Source organism: Panicum virgatum, chromosome 3K, assembly GCF_016808335.1.
Source record: "Panicum virgatum strain AP13 chromosome 3K, P.virgatum_v5, whole genome shotgun sequence".
Lineage (NCBI taxonomy): Eukaryota > Viridiplantae > Streptophyta > Magnoliopsida > Poales > Poaceae > Panicum > Panicum virgatum.
The window spans coordinates 45,199,836-45,215,955 of NC_053138.1; the positions used below are offsets into that span (position 1 = coordinate 45,199,836).

At 53.0% G+C, this 16,120-nt stretch overlaps 1 protein-coding gene across 2 annotated transcripts; it reads right to left on the reverse strand.

Annotated features, from left to right (window-relative positions):
* Positions 1–10,486: 10,486 nt before the first annotated feature.
* On the reverse strand, positions 10,487–14,231 carry LOC120699327. 2 transcript variants are annotated; one of them, XM_039983288.1, is made up of 3 exons: positions 13,930–14,231; positions 13,477–13,576; positions 10,487–11,820 (listed from the first exon to the last, which is right to left on the reverse strand). In XM_039983288.1, exon 3 carries the CDS (start codon positions 11,546–11,548, stop codon positions 10,508–10,510), a length of 1,041 nt encoding a protein of 346 aa, XP_039839222.1. In that variant the 5' UTR covers positions 11,549–11,820; positions 13,477–13,576; positions 13,930–14,231; the 3' UTR covers positions 10,487–10,507. The 2 variants fall into 2 exon arrangements, with proteins under 2 accessions (XP_039839222.1, XP_039839223.1); XM_039983289.1 differs by having other exon boundaries at positions 13,925–14,231.
* Positions 14,232–16,120: the final 1,889 nt, after the last annotated feature.

A 16,120-nucleotide genomic window follows, 5' to 3' on the forward strand; every position in this document is an offset into this window, starting at 1 on the left:
TGTCAATTTACAATTAGCAATGTCTTGCATCTACAAGTACTATTACGATAAAGTACTAACTCATTACATGGGCTCTGAGGCCCAGACTACCTACAGGTTATCATCCCCTCCTTGCGGATCTTCTGCAGCATCGAATTCAGCTATGGGGGGGGGGATGTCGGCTTCTAGCTTCGCGGCCAGGACGGTGGCGAACTCCTCGATGGCGGCGGCGGCGTCATCCATGATTGCCGACGTAGCATCCGCATCGGCGTCGGTTGGGATGACGTACCCCGATGACCCACTCTGGAGGTCCATGATGTACTGCGTCGAGGCCACGACGAGGGCTTGCAGGACACCAAGGCGGAAGGTGCTCTTGGCGTGCTCGGCGATCCGACCACCTAGCGCTCGCAGGCGGCTGATCACCGAGCTACCAGACACGGCACCCTCCCCCTCGAGCTCCTGGCACATGCTCACAGCGGTCCTCCAAGTCTGTATATTCAGCCTGCACCGCCATGAGCGTAGTGTTGACTTTCTCCTTCGCCGCAGTCTCGTCCGCCACTCTCTGCCTCAGCTCTGGTCAAAGGAACCAAGATAAGCTGCGATGAATTAGGATCCGACAACAGCGAAATCTCGAGCACTCACCCGTGATATTCATCTGCGCTTCCGCCTGCTGGACTCGGACGGCCCCTTCGAGCGAGGACAAGGAGTCCTCCTTCTCCTTGAGGGCGGCCTCCGCGTTTCGGATGGCCACCTCCTTTTCCTTGAGGGCTTTGCCCTTTTCCTCAAGGGTCCTGGAGAGCGTGGCGACGGTCACCTTCTCGCGTTGGAGCTCAGCCTCCTTGCCTTGGAGCTCGGCCTCCTTGTGCTGGAGCTCGACCTCCTTCTGGTCGAGCGCCGCCCTCACACGCTGCAGCTCGGCAGTCTACACCTCGGCCTCCTGAGCCTTCTGCTCCGCCGCGGCCCTTTGGACGCTGCGTTCGCCGGCGGTCCACGCCAACTCTTCCTCTAGCGCCTGCTGACGCACCCCCAGATCTGTCATCTTGGTGTTGGCGTCGATGTTCTTGAGCACCAAGTCGGCTTTGTGCTGCCCAAGCCAGCGCATTTGGGAGTACAGCCGATTCAGCTCGTCTCTCTTTTTGCACGAGATGTCCCTTAGCCACTGCAAGTGGAAGAGCGTGAATGAAACGAACAAAATCAAGGCCAAATACTAATGATTTCGGGGAGAGAGCCACCTACCTGGCTAATATGGAAATCCGTCGTTCTATGAAGCTCTAAGGCGCGGTCGAGGTGGCCCATAATTTGATTGCCGGCCTCGAACTGCGCCTTCCAGACGGCTTCCTCCTCTTGCTCGCTGCGGAGAAACTCCAGAGGGACCCCGAACTGGGCGATCGCCCTAGGACGGGGCCCCGCAGACGTCCCTGCATTGAGTACCTCCTCGGAGGCCGATGTGAACTCGGCAATCCGGTTGGCGGCACTGGCAGCAGCAGCAGGGTCGATGTCCCTCGAGTCCCCATACTCCTCGCTGCTCTTCGGCAGTTGCACCACCGGCACCATGTTCTCGGGCGCCGCTTGCGCCGTCACCACTGCAACAACACCGCCGTCTTGAGCTCCCGCAGGCTCCGGGACGCGGGTTTCCTCCTCTGCCGGCGCCCCGGGCGCCGACTCCTCCTCCGCAACACCCTCGACCCCAACCCTCGGGGGCTCGAGGATGAGGGTCTCCACCCCTATTTGGCTGGCGGGGCATTCCTACGCGCCCCCACCAGTTTCACCTTCTCCTGCGACCGGCCGGGCGGCGCTATCAGCGCGCCCCGACCGGCCCCGACTTCGACGTCCGGCCGGGTGGCATCATTTGCGCTGCCCCAATCGACCTCCCCCTCGGCGTCAGCCTGAGTGGCTGTTACAGTGCCGCCCTGGCCAGCGTCGCCCCTGCTCTCCGGCGCTCGAGCCTGTTGGGCCTTCTGGGCCCCTCGAGCCATCGCCTCCTGGAGCTTTGCGGCCTTGGCCACAATATCCACGACAGGCAGGGGCTGCGGTGCCGTGTGCGGTGTGGCGCGCGCCCCGGTCTTGAGGGCCTTGGTCGGCACAAGCGGGGCTGCATCCCTGGAGATGGCCCTGGATCTGGTAATCGGGGAAGAAGCGCTGAAGTCAGCAAGATTGCGGGGCCAATTAAACGAATGCGAAGAATAAAATCAAAATCACTTACCCTGATTGGACGCTCATGCTGCACTTGCCCGAGCCGCTCCTTCGGGCCCGCGGCACATTGACACCTTTCGATGACTGACCAGAGGGCGTCGTCCTCGGATCAGCCTCGAGCCTCGAGGCCGTCTATGCAGACGTCTCCGCGCTCGCTGCGGACCTTGGACTCGTCGCCACCTGTCGACAGCGCGGGCGCGGGTGTCCTCCTACCCGTCGCCGGTGGAGACGACCTCTATCCTGTCCTGGGTGTAGACGACCTCCCTCCTGCCGCCGGTGTGGGCGACCTTCATCCCGCTGCTGGCGTGGGCGATCTCTGCTCCGCCCCAACAAGGGGCGGATTCACCAACGACCCTGGCGTGAGCCTCGCCTCACCCAGCGTCACGGACACATCCTTGTCGACAGCCCCTCAATAGACTGGCGGGGAACCCGCGCCTGTCGCTGCCTCGTCGTCGTCCGAGAAGTTGATCTCGGCATCCGAGGAGCCCTACTCCTCCTCGGTGGACTCGGGCGTAGTGGGCCATGGCTTCCCCTCCGCGTGCGCAATTTTGCACGCCTTATCGTGCTTTTCCTTCCTCTTCCTCTTCCTGGCGTCTGTGTCCTTCTGCTTCTTCACCGCCTCTGCGTGCAGGCGGTTGACTTCGCGTTCCTCCGGGATCGGAGGCCTCAAGGTGTAGCCCCTGCGGCTCAACCCCTACGAAACGCAACCAAGTCAGAATCAGGGAGTGGGGAGAGGAGAAGCACAAATCGGCAACGAATTGAAACTGGAACTCACCACAGAAAGGTACCCCGCCTCGGGGCGCATCTTGATCTTCCAAATATCCTCGGGGTTGTTAGGGAACTCCGTCACCTCGTTCCTCGCCCTCCGGGCAGCGACGTCACGGGGGAGCAGCACGAGCGACGTCCTCGAGCTTGAGGCCCGGGCCTCGGGGGTGAGGTCGAAAATCGGCAGGTTCCTCTCCGTGAGAGGAATTACCCTCTGCCGGTGAAAGTTCGCGATGACGGCTGCCGCCGTCAACCCCTTCCTCGCCAGGTGCAGCAACGCCTCGGTGAGCACTTCGAGCCTGGCTTGATGCGCTGGGGGCGATACCCCCAGTCCCACTTCTCCGGCCTCTCCCGGAGCACCTTATTGGTGAACGCCGGGAGCTGGTTGCCAAAGTTGCGCAGGTAAAACCACCCTCGAGTCCACCTGGCGTTGTTCATCGTCATCCTATTGGGGATGTACAAACTCCTCCGGGTTGGGCGCAAGTGGAGCATCAGACCGCCTGCACGGGCGAACCTCTTCGGCTGGCCCCGCACATTCTCGATGAAGAGCTCTCCACGGAACAAATGGATCCACAGATCCCAGTGTGTCTCGATCCCCAGATACCCCTTGCAGACAGCAACGAAGACCACCACCTGCGAGATGGAGTTGGGGCCGAAGTTGTGCAGCTCCACCCCGTAGTACTCGCACAGCGCCTGCATGAATCTACCGATGGGGATGCTGAATCTCCGCTCGTGGAGTCGCACGAGACTCATGACGTAGCCCTTGGGGGGATTCGGTTCGGTCATCTCTGGCCGCGGGGGGATCCACGCCGGCCGCTCCGAGCTGATGTTCTCCGGCAGCAGCCTGTCATGGACCAGCTGCTCCAAAACCGCCTCGGTGGCGGTGGACTTCCCCCACGATAACGGCTCCTGGACATCCGACATCGCTTCGAACCACTGGGGGTGCAGGAAGGCAAGCTTTACGGTGGCTATGGTGCGCTCTCGCTCTCTCCTTCTTCCTCTTCTCGCTCTCGGCTCTGGGCTCAGGATGCAGGGGAGGCGGAAAAGGCAGGGGAGATGAAGGCAAAATGGCCAGGTGAGCCCAAACAATCCCCTTCCCCGTTTTTATCCATCAAAACGGGCGGATTCACCGCCGTGGCCCGAATCCACCACATTCAATGCGGTAGATTTTGCTGTCACTGACGGCTGGGCCCAACGACCGCGGAGTCTCCCACGCGCGCACTTGGCAATAATTACGGCGCAGTAACCGATGGGTGCGGCACAACTGTAGCACTATTCTATCCGTCAGCCGCCGCCCACGCCTCTTCGCCTACCTAAGGTAGCAGCCTAAAAAGGCGCACCCACACTTCACCGCACGCACTAGGCCACATTGCCCATGACCAGCGAAAGACCTATGTGCACGACCTGCGACTCCGCGCCGTTTGCGAACCGTGACAGAATATTCCTTTAGGGGGCTCTTCACCCTCGAAGGAACCTCATTCCGAGGCCTTACTGATCAGGGGTTCGAAGCCTGGCTCGTCGAGGGTTCAACAGGCGCCCCAGATCGCCAGAGTCAGGGACTGCATGGATGTGCCGTACAAGCTACCCTCGAGCGTGGAGTTCGAGACATCTTACGCAGTGTTCAAAGCCAGTCGAGGGTGCCTAGCAGGGGGATCCCATCGAGGGAGAGCATCGAGCCCTGGGACCCTATCGAACGGGTCCGAGCCCCGCCTAGCGAACCTTTGCGAGCGCTTTATGTGACATGTCCATGGACCACGAGCCGACCCTTATCGAACGGGGCACGGACGTCCACTTGAACTACCCGATAACAGCTCACTGAAGTAGCCATAGCTCGTGGCCTGGGCATGGGTAGCATGGTGCGCTTCATCCCTCCTCCCTGCGGAAGGGCGACGAGGGTCGTAATAAAAGTCGAGGGTCCCCCGAACGCCTTCACGTAGGCCGGGGCTTGGGGGCTCCTCGCACACCGCAGCTCAGGCCACACCCTTGAATAGATCGACGACCGTCGATTATGAAGTTCCATGTGTTTAACCAAAACTCCCACTCTTAACACGCGCCTGCCAGATGGTTCAGCAGGACTCTAGGTCGCTGTACCAGCACGAAAAACGCTGAGGCCGGCTGAAAAAATGCCGATGCCGGCTGAAAAAGACGCTGGACGGCCACCTCAGTAAAGAAACCAAGCAGGGCGACGTTTATAGCCCTTGGACGAGTACAAACACTCCTCCAAGGCCTCGGGAGCTACACCCGCAGGTGCGCTAACGCGCCCCCACGGAGGAAACTTCACACATTCGAGGACCAAAATTCTTTGCAGGGGGACGCTCACCCTTACACCCTCGATCATCCTCTCCGCAAAGGAGAAGGAGACTTCATTGCTCTTTACAAACAAAGATTACAAAGGGTTACCGGCTCGAAGCCATCGAAAAGTACAAACGCGTCACCACCTGCGTGGCAATTTTCCCTATCTTTGGGAGGAGCGAGCGCTGATGAAGAGCACCGAGACCTTGGCCGACATCACAGCCAGGCTGCTCGGGATTGCGAGGATCAGCCCCCAGACCGCACGGGTCCGGCGGGATGTCCTCCTCACAAGCTTTCTTCTAGCGTCTCCTCCACCGAAGACCTTGCGGGGGGTCAAGCTGGCGGACAGCACCCTCTGCCCCATCTCCCCAAGAGCGACGTTGTCGCCAAGGGGGACGATGCGAAGAACGGCCACCAAACCTGGCGCCGACGCCATGGTCAGGCGTCTCAACGCCCCTTCAGGCTGAGGGACATCGCAGAGGCAGGACCCCTCGGGCCCAATGTTCTTCTGCTAAACACACTGAAGCCGAGGGATGGTGAGCACGCCATCTCCAGCTTTCCCTCGCCGCTCGCAAACATTCTTCTAGCATCAAAGCCTAAAGAAGCCAGGCCACCCCGTCCGGGGGACGACCGTGAAAGGCAAAGGGAAACATTACTAGACTTAGGCGATGCTAGAAGTAAGAGCAGGTAAGTTGGAGAGGAAAGGGAGTCCCACGATCCCTATTTATAGCCGCATCAGGCGCCAAGCTTTAAGTCTGTCGCAAGAGGAAGGCTTGGACCGCCCGTGATGGTGCGGCACCCCACGAGCAAAAGATGCCCTCGGTTACCGTGCCGAGACGTGACCAAACAACACAAAGCCGAGCCCCTGGACACTGAGCAGCCCAGCATCGACGCTGGCCGACTACCCTCGAACGGCGCATCGTAAGGCGACCAGGGAAAGCAGGGCTGAGACCCTGAACGCGGGACAGCGCGGCAATAGCATCAGCTGCAGAGCAGCAGGCGCCATCATGGTCCTGGCCTGCTCAGCGTGCTGACGCGACTCGCCACCCGAATAAGACAAGAAGGCGCGTGCGCCTCGGAGTGCTTTTTCCAGGCGCACTACCCCGACCGACGAGTTGTCGCATCCACCAGGCCAGCATCCGGATGCGACTGGCGGGAGTGCAGCACCGATCGATCACATCAAGGGGTAAATTTGCCAAAATACCTTTGGTCGAATCCCCTGACGCTCGGGTACCATGATTAGGGGCACCCTAATCAGGGGACTAAAATCGCCCTAAAAACGCAAATGCATGCTGAGCAACCGGGCCCACGAAGGCCTACAGCCTCCTTCCAACCTGGAAGAAAGGAAAATACTCAAAGAAGCCCAGCACGCGGCCCATCCACACCCCCCCTCGGACCCGTGGGGTGAGCTTCACCTCGCTCGAGGGCTCCCCGTCGAAGCCCTCGACCGTGCCCCGCATCTTCGCCTCGCTCGAGGGTAGCGAGCGTACCCTCGAGAGAGCGGATCATCTCTGCCTCGCTCGAGGCCACCCCTCGACGAAAAGGACAAACGGTCCTTCCACTCACCCGCCCGACATACGGAGGCATTAATGCCAACCACTCCTCCACAGCGCCCGAGTCAGACGGCGTCAGGCCGCCATGCCCCACGGTGGCTGTGACCGGAGTCTCGTCCGCCAACTCCGGTCACTGCTCCACCATTCCGGACGCTGTGGCGACACTGTGGGAACCTGCGACGCAGTACAAGACGTGCTCGGCACTGCTCCAGCTACTATACTGCCAACTCCCCATACCTCCTTCGTACTTTTCCTTCCGCGAAGCCCTCGAATGGCATGGGCACGACCCTCGGAAGCGGCTCCGGCTTTGATCGGGACAAGACCTTGGCCTGTAGGACCCTCGGAACACCGCCACGCCACGCCTGGAGGATGGTACCCCCCCACAACAACGACCATGCCGCCCGCTGGAGCCAGGACGCCGGCGCGATCCCCGCCCGCGCCTGCGTCTGCGTGACACGTGGCGGCTCTGGACCCCTCCCGAGCAGCTAGCTGAGCCGAGAGCTCGCGGGAGTCCGGATGGCACGTGGAGGTCCCAGACCCATCCGCGTGAGTCCGGATGGCACGTGGAGGTCCCGGACCCACTCGCGGGAGGTCCGGGTCCGCGGCCATAGGTGCTGAGCATTTTCCACCTCTGGGACACGTGGTGACACCGAACCCGTCCCCGAGCGGGAAGCGGGTCCGGGACCGGTACCGTTGGTCCGGTGAGATGGAGACAAGGACGATGCCCAGGACGACTGCCACGACCGGCGCCATACTCCACAATGTACTTCCCACAGTACTCGATCACTGCACCCCCACGATTCGGGGAGAAGACGATGACTTCCATGATCCCCTGTGCATGTACACCGTCCCTCCTTGTGTCTATATTAGGGGGGGTCGGTCCACTCGGTAAAAAACGACGCTTAGCACTACTAGCAGAGCACATACACTCCTCTGAACGCTGATATTGGCACCCGCCTCAATCAACTCCTCCTCTAGCGGAGACTTGGGAGCTTCCCTCCCTCTCTCGCCTCGCTTGTACCCCCTACAACAAGCACCCCCGGTGCAAGATAGTACAGTGCTCTCGCACACCTCTTTGCTGGACGTACGGCCCCACGGCCGGAACCAGGATAAACCCGTGTGTTACTGTATTGCCTCTTGCATCAACATCTGGGACGAGGAACACGCAGCATCATCACTGGTTGGGTCCGGACCGCTGGGTTAGGGCACCGACAATGCTTATTTTAAGTCATATAAATTATTTGAATGTATTATGTAGTTTCTCATGTATGCAATAAAATGACTACAAAGATCAAATATTCACTAGATCACCATTATTTGTGTGTCAAATGATGAATTAAACACCTTGCAGACAGCCAAACAGACAACCCATTGTACAATCTGTCTGTTTAAGCTGTCTGTTTGTGCCAAAGAGACGACAGCTGACTGCACTGTTGTATTTGCCCTAAGAAGAGTAAGTGAGACACCACCAGAGTCCATGGCACTACTTTAATCCCACTGAGTGCAGACGACTGATTTCTAGCTTTCAATAGGCATGAAAGAACCTCTGCTGCTAAAAGAAAAACAAATAGGGAGAGATAGGATCTCTTTTTTTTTGGAAAAGGGAAGCTTTATTAATCTTAGACAATTACATCAAGATGATACAATTATACTAAGATCCAACCCGGCCTTTGCATAACTAGGATGCACATAGGCTATGAAAAAAAACAAAAGAACGACATGACAAATAAATCATGACGCAACAAACTACAACATGCGACTTCCTTTTTAGTCCCTTCACAACCATAGCAACACTTGGACTGCGAATAAGGCTCCCAAAGACAATGCCTCCAATGAGGATATGACATGCACATTCACCATCATTGCAGTGATCCAACCAATTAAGGCCAGATCAAAGGTTTTCACCCTAGAGAGAGCAATTCTTTGGAATCCAAACAATGCTGTCAGCAAGGCCATTGCAAGATACAACCAGTTAATGTCAGACCTAGGAATTTCTTCCTGGAGTTGAGGAATCAGTACCGAACCTGGTACCACAAAGACGAAGTCACTTAGTGCTCCTTCCCCCTTCTTACCTAGCCCATGCGATCATACATGCCAGACTTGGCCAACTTTGACCGGCCAGGAACTCCATGACCTGCAAACCATCGGTAGCCTTGCCTCTCGAGATAACCATGCTGCAAAGTAGGCAATATGTACACATACATGGTCCAATAGATCCATGTACAGATGAAATGCGTCTTCGGAGTAAGAGATTTCGCGAATTGAAGCCAAGGTGACTCAAGTCTCTGGAGCTATATGGAAGACATAGACAAAAAATGAAGATAAGTTGTCGCAAATGCTGAACCAGTCGAGAAAACCCGTAGCTTGCCCCTCCGTCGCCCAAGCCGTAAGCCCACCCAACTAGGAACAACAGATCCACCCATTGAGGCGTCAGGTCCGTACATGGAGGCACCAGATCTGGGCTCCCGAGGACCCATCGCTGTCGGCGCCATCCTTCGACGGTACCACACCTCGTGCCCACTGGCGCTGAACTTCACCTGTCGCCACCTCCTCCACTGCACAGGTCCGGCTGCCCAGCGCGCAAGCAGAGCTGGAGCCAACCAGCCACCAATCGTGGATGCCAACGCAGCCATCCCATCCGTCCAGTCGCTGACTGGGTGGGACCATGGTACAGCACCCAGCAGAACACGGAGGCCGCCACCGTGCGCCCACCACCGACAGGGCCACTGGCATGACCTACACTGCGCCGACAGAGGAAGCAGGAGAGGCGTTGCCGCCGTCATGGTCGCCTCTTCCGAGCACCAACCTGAGGCGCGGCGCTGCGACAATAGAGATCTGCCCTGTGGCGCCGGATCTGGCCCCTGGGACGCTGGATCCGCTGGCTCGGGGCCCACCGCAGCCATGGCCGGTGCGGGGCCGCTAGCCGGGTGGGAGCGCCTCGAGCGACGAAAGATGCCCCCCCGGCCGCCATCCTAGCAGGCGCTCGGGCTTCTGAGGCCCTGCTCCAGAGGCAGCAAGGAGGAGGAGGGGGTGGCGGCGAAGGCGGACGGGGGGGGGGGGGGGGGGGCGCTGCTGCCGAGTCGCCCCCTCGGGGAGACGACGCATGGGCTCAGATGAAATTCTTTGTCCCGAAGATAGGATCTCATGACCTACTCAGTTGGCCTCGGCGAGCGCTAGCCAGCACTACTAGGAATGTAAATTTCCATGACAAGATTGTTTCGTCATAGTAGTAGCTGGATACGTCATAAAGAAATTTTTGTGACGTTTTTATGATGAATTTGCCTTTGTCAAAAATGGAGCATCAAGTTTGTTTCCTTACGATGAAACATAGAATTTCATTATAATACTCGTTTCTTCCATCACGAAACGATCAGGGTCATAAAACGGTTTCCAGGTCATAGGAACAACGTGGAATGGTCGACGTGGCATCGTCCACGCTGGGCAATGATGTGGAATGACTATGTGGCGTCATCCACGCTGGACAATGACGTGTCCGCAGACTAGGATCCAGTGTGGATGACATGTCATTGGCACGTTGTCAAGCTATTTTTGAGCGCTTTTCGCTTACGTGTCATAATGTGATTGTAACACGTGTTCTGGTACCATTGCACCATGTGTCAGTATGCGATTGGTCCATGTGGCGCCAATGATTGTTTAACATTTTTTGCTATGCGTACACAGAATTCATACAAGCAAAGTTAACAGAAACACAAAAGGTCAATTCATTATAAAATTTTCATCACAAAACACATAGGAACATTATTCCTTAGTGCCTGTGACAATGGATTTTCATCGCAATGAGTACATGCATAATAACCTTTTGTAGTTCGCCCTGACATGGTGCTCAGAGCTAGAAAGTCGTGTATGCACCAAAGCACAGCCGCATGAAGATTGAACTTTGTACCACTGGCTGCATCATATGTACTAACACCACTCCACAATTCAAGCCGTTCTTCTATTAGAGGCTCCAAGAACAAATCGAAATCCTTTCCAGGAGATTTTGGACCTGGGATCAGCAATGACATGAAGCAGTTTGAAGGGTTCACACATTCCCATGGTGGTAGGTTTAAGGGTGTCACAAGGACAGGCCACATGCTATATGTCATGCTAAAGTTGCCAAATGGATTGAATCCATCTGTAGCCACAGCAAGTCTCAAATTCCTTGCATCCCTTGCAAATGCTGGAAACTTGGAGTCAAAGTATTTCCATGCCTTCCCATCCGATGGATGGCTCAGTTCATTATCAACTGGTGTCCAGTTTTTCTTGTGCCATTGGGTGTCCTTGGCCGTTTTGCTAGACCCAAACATCCTCTTTAACCTTGGTATAAGTGGAAAATGCCTCAAAACCTTATGAGGAACACGCTTGCCATCCTTGTCCTCCCATCTAGATTCTTTGCATTTTGGGCACACATCCATTTTAGCATAGCGCTTCCGGAATAGCACACAATTATTCTTGCATACATGGATCGTGTCATATCTAAGGCCCAATTCATGAAGATATTTCTTTGCCTCATCATATGATTCAGGCAATTGGCTCTGAGGGAATGCTGAGGAAAGCAGCTTCAATAATGTATTAAATGTTGTATTGCTGATTTGATATCGAGTCTTGATACGGAGCAATCTCACGAGAAATGAGAATCTTGTGTGCTTAGATCCTGGCCAAAGTGACCGCTTCAAATCATCAAGCACTCTAGTAAACTTTGGCGGTTGCCCATCCTCCTCTACTGCTGTGTACAATTCTGCTATAAACTCAAAATCTGGCATCATCTACTGCAATCCCATCATCATTGTCGTTGTTGTCTTGCTCATTGTTGTCTGGCTCATCATCTACTGCAATCCCATCATCATGGACAGATCCATCCACCTGCTCTGAATATTCGACAATAGTAGCATCTAATGATTCCCCGTGATGAGTCCACCGCGTGTATGTGGCTAACATTCCATGAATAAGGATGTGGTCATTGACTTCTTGTTGTGGCCTTTCAGTCTGGTTAAGACAATGGCGGCATGGGCAACTTATTGGGATGTGTTCCGGAAACCTTTCCTTAACAACAACAACAACAACAACAACAACAACAACAACAACATAGCCTTTTTTCCCAAGCAAGTTGGGGTAGGCTAGAGATGAAACCCGAAAGAAATAAGTTCAAGGTTCAGGCACATTGATAGCTAGTATCCAAGCGCTCCTATCCAAAGCTATCTCTTTAGAGATATTCCAATCCTTAAGGTCTCTCTTAACCGACTCATCCCACGTCAGTTTAGGTCTACCTCTACCCCTCTTTACATTATCGACCCGCTCAAGAACCCCATTACGCACCGGCGCCTCAGGAGGCCTTCGTTGGACATGTCCAAACCATCTCAGCCGATGCTGGGTAAGTTTCTCCTCAATTGGTGCCACTCCGACCCTGTCCCGAATAACTTCGTTCCGAACTCTATCCCTCCTTGTGTGCCCGCAAAACCACCGCAACATCCGTATCTCTGCTACACTCAGTTGCTGGACATGTCGCCTTTTTGTAGGCCAACATTCAGCACCGTATAGCATCGCCGAACGAATTGCTGTCCTATAGAATTTGCCTTTTAGCTTTTGTGGCACCCTCTTGTCACAAAGGATGCCAGAAGCTTGCCGCCATTTCAACCAGCCAGCTGAAATTCTATGCCTAACATCTTCATCAATGTCGCCATCCTTTTGTAGCACCGATCCTAAATACCGAAAAGTATCCTTCTGGACCACCACTTGTCCATCTAGACTAACGTCTCCCCCCTCATGCCTAGTCGCGCTGAAATCGCACATCATGTACTCGGTATTGGTTCTACTAAGTCTGAACCCTTTCGACTCTAACGTGCGTCTCCACAGCTCTAACTTCCTATTAACCCCTGCCCTACTCTCGTTAACTAGCACCACATTATCAGCAAATAGCATACACCAAGGGATCTCACCTTGTATATCCCTTGTGACCTCATTAATCACTAAAGCAAATAAATAAGGGCTCAATGCTAACCCCCTGGTGTAGGCCTATGTTAATAGGAAAGTCAGTGGTGTTGCTATCACATGTCCGGACAAACGTCGTCGCATCCTTGTACATATCCTTAATGAGGGTAATGTACTTAGTTGAGACTTTGTGCTTCTCCAAGGCCCACCACATGATATTTCTCGGTACTTTGTCATATGCCTTCTCAAGGTCAATGAAGACCATGTGCAAGTCCTTTTTCTGTTCCCTATATCTCTCCAGCAATTGTCGTATTAATAAAATCGCCTCCATGGTTGACCTTTCAGGCATGAACCCAAATTGGTTTTGGGTCACACTTGTCACTCTTCTTAGGCGATGCTTGATAACCCTCTCCCAAAGCTTCATCGTATGGCTCATCAGCTTAATCCCACGGTAGTTAGTACAACTTTGAACATCACCCGTGTTTTTGAAGTAGGTACTAATATACTTCTCCTCCATTCTTCCGGCATCTTGTTTGACCGAAAAATGAGATTAAAAAGCTTAGTTAACCATACTATTCCTCTATCTCCTAGGCATCTCCACACCTCAATGGGGATACCATCAGGGCCCATCGATTTACCTCAATTCATCCTCTTCAAAGCCTCCCCGATCTCTACCTCCTGAATTCTCCTCACAAAACGTCTGTTGGTATCGTCAAAAGAGTCATCTAACTCAAGGGTAGGACCCTCACTCTAATGAATTTGAAACCTTTTCTTAACAAATTCCATGAATTCTTTCACACCGTTGGTGTAGGCTAGTGTGAATTTTCTCCCATGGATCCAACTTCTATCCATCTTGTATATGTAGTCTACAAAACAGATTTGAGATAAGTCAAAGTCAGATACACAGTAATGATAGATAAGGATATTAAATCACAAAATTTCAGAAAATTAAATATTAAGTTTCTTTAGCAGTAGAGACATAAATACTGAAAAATTCGACAAGCACACTGATCCAAAAGTTCATTGGAGTTGACACACTCTATATTTAACAAAAATTCTGGAAAATATCTACTGAAATCGAAGAATATTATTGAAAATTCTACAAGCCAGGGTGCTGCTGCTGCATAAATTGGAGTTGACATATTGTAGAATCATTCACACACAGCACCACTGATGAAAAATAGAGCACCTTGGCAAAAAAAAGGGGAACAAACCTCACCAAGAAAGGACGCAGCAATGGAGAGTGAGGGGAAGCTCTGCACAGCGCCTTGGAAACCTCTGTCGTGGATCCCTTCGCCGTGGGGAGCAGCCAAGCGGGACAACACCGTGGGGAGCGTGATCCAGGAGAGGTCGCCGCCGCGATGGGGTGCTCCGCATCTGCCTTGGATCCCTTCCGTGGGGAGGAGCGGCCGCCCGCTCGCAGCTGCAGCCGCCGCAGGCGCCGCCGCCAACGGGTTGGTCCGCCACCCGCCGCCGGCGCCGCAGCCAACAGGGTGGTCCCCCACCCGCCGCCGGCACCAAGCGGGGACACGGTCCTTATAGTATCAGCGCAACAATTTTTTGCCTTATCAAGGGTTAAGAAATTAACTGTAATGGCCCTCTGAATTTTCAGCGCTGTGTCAAATAAATCCATAAACATAGAAATCAGACATCTAGCCCCTCGAACTTGTGAACCCGTTCACCCCAGGTCCAGCCCGGTTTTGCAGGGCTTGCATGTCACTGTGGGGCCGGGATTTGCTACAGTGACCCTAGATTTACTACAGTAACCACAGTTTTGTTTTCCCATTTTCTAATTTATTTCGGCTGAATTTTCGAAAAATCATAACTCTTCGATACGACATCGGATGAAGATGATTTTTATATGAAAATTGTAGCCCTCGACGAGATCTACAACTTTCTAGTTTTGAAGTTTTCATTTGACGATGTTAAGGTGCTCAAAAAAATTATACAAAATTACAGCACCATAATAATCGCGTACTTTTGCTTGTCGCATTAGAAAATTAATATATTTTTTTTGTTGTCAAATAAAGACACTTTGTATACTGTAGTTTTGAGTTTTTAGATTTGAAATTGTTAAGATGTTGATAAAACAGTATAAAGCCCCAACGTCTTTCGCGTACTTAATATGCTGCTTTATACTGTTTTATTGTCATCTTAACAACTTCAAATGTAAAAACTCAAAACTACAAGAATCTAGATCGTTAAAAGTGTTAAAATTTTGGTATACAAAATGTCTGCATTTGACAATAAACAAAAAATATATTAATTTTCTAATGCGACAAACAAAAGTACGCGATTATTATGGAGCTGTAATTTTATATAATTTTTTAGCACCTTAACATCGTCAAATGAAAAAAATTCAAAACTAGAAAGTTGTAGATCTCGTCGATGGCTACAATTTTCATATAAAAATCATTTTCATCCGATGTCGTATCGAAGAGTTATGATTTTTTGAAGATTCAGCCGAAATAAATTAGAAAAGGAAAAAACAAAATCACGGTTACTATAGCAAATTCGGGGGTCACTGTAGCAAATCCCGACTGCACAGTGACATGTAAGCCATGCAAAAACGGACTGGACTTAGGGTGAACGGGTTCGCAAGTTCGAGGGGCTAGATGTCTGATTTCTATGTTCATGAACTTATTTGACACAACGTTGCAAGTTCAGATGCCCACATTGTATTTTACTAAAAAATAATATATTGGCGAATGGTCACAAGTAGTGTAGTGGTGTGACAGGTTGTTGCTTTCCGAGAGGTTGTGGGTTCGACGCGCCGAGGAGCAACATTTTTTGCAGTATTTGTGGGAGTTTTTGTTTTACCTTCCTGGCCTGGTCATTTGTGGGACCCTGCTTTGCCACCTGGCGGGAAAAAAAAATTCATGTGCAGCGCGAAATTTTGTCATAGCTATGCATTGTTATATGACAAAATTTTCAAACATCACGGGGGGAACATCATAGATAACACAACTAAAAAACGATTTGTAGCAACGCCTCGTTTTTTAGGGGTAAACCAAAAAGTCATCCGTTCCTATAAATGGCGCGAGAGTAATATAGAAATAGTCCGCTCATAAAGATGACATCTGTAGGGGCGGCTGACCCCTCTGCCGCCCCTAAAAATGGGCCATTTTTAGGGGTGGGCGGGTCAGCCGTCCTTACAAACAATCATTTTTAGGGGTGGTACACTCATTTTCAGAGGCGGCTGAGGGGGTGAGCTGCCCCTAAAAGTATCATTTGTAGGGGCAGCTCATCCGCCCACCCACCCCTAAAAAGGTATATAAAAATCTGTGACTTTCTTCCTCCTCCCGACCCTCCATTATTGGCTCGGGAGAGGTGCTCCCCAAGATTTTAAAAAAGGAAAAAATGGGGGGGGGGGCGTTTTCAACTCGATTTCCTTAAAGTTTGGGGCTCTA

Coding starts and splice junctions, on each gene's coding strand:
- LOC120699327 (XM_039983288.1), bottom strand. CDS start 11,548: ATGATGCCAGATTTTGAGTTTATAGCAGAATTGTACACAGCAGTAGAG.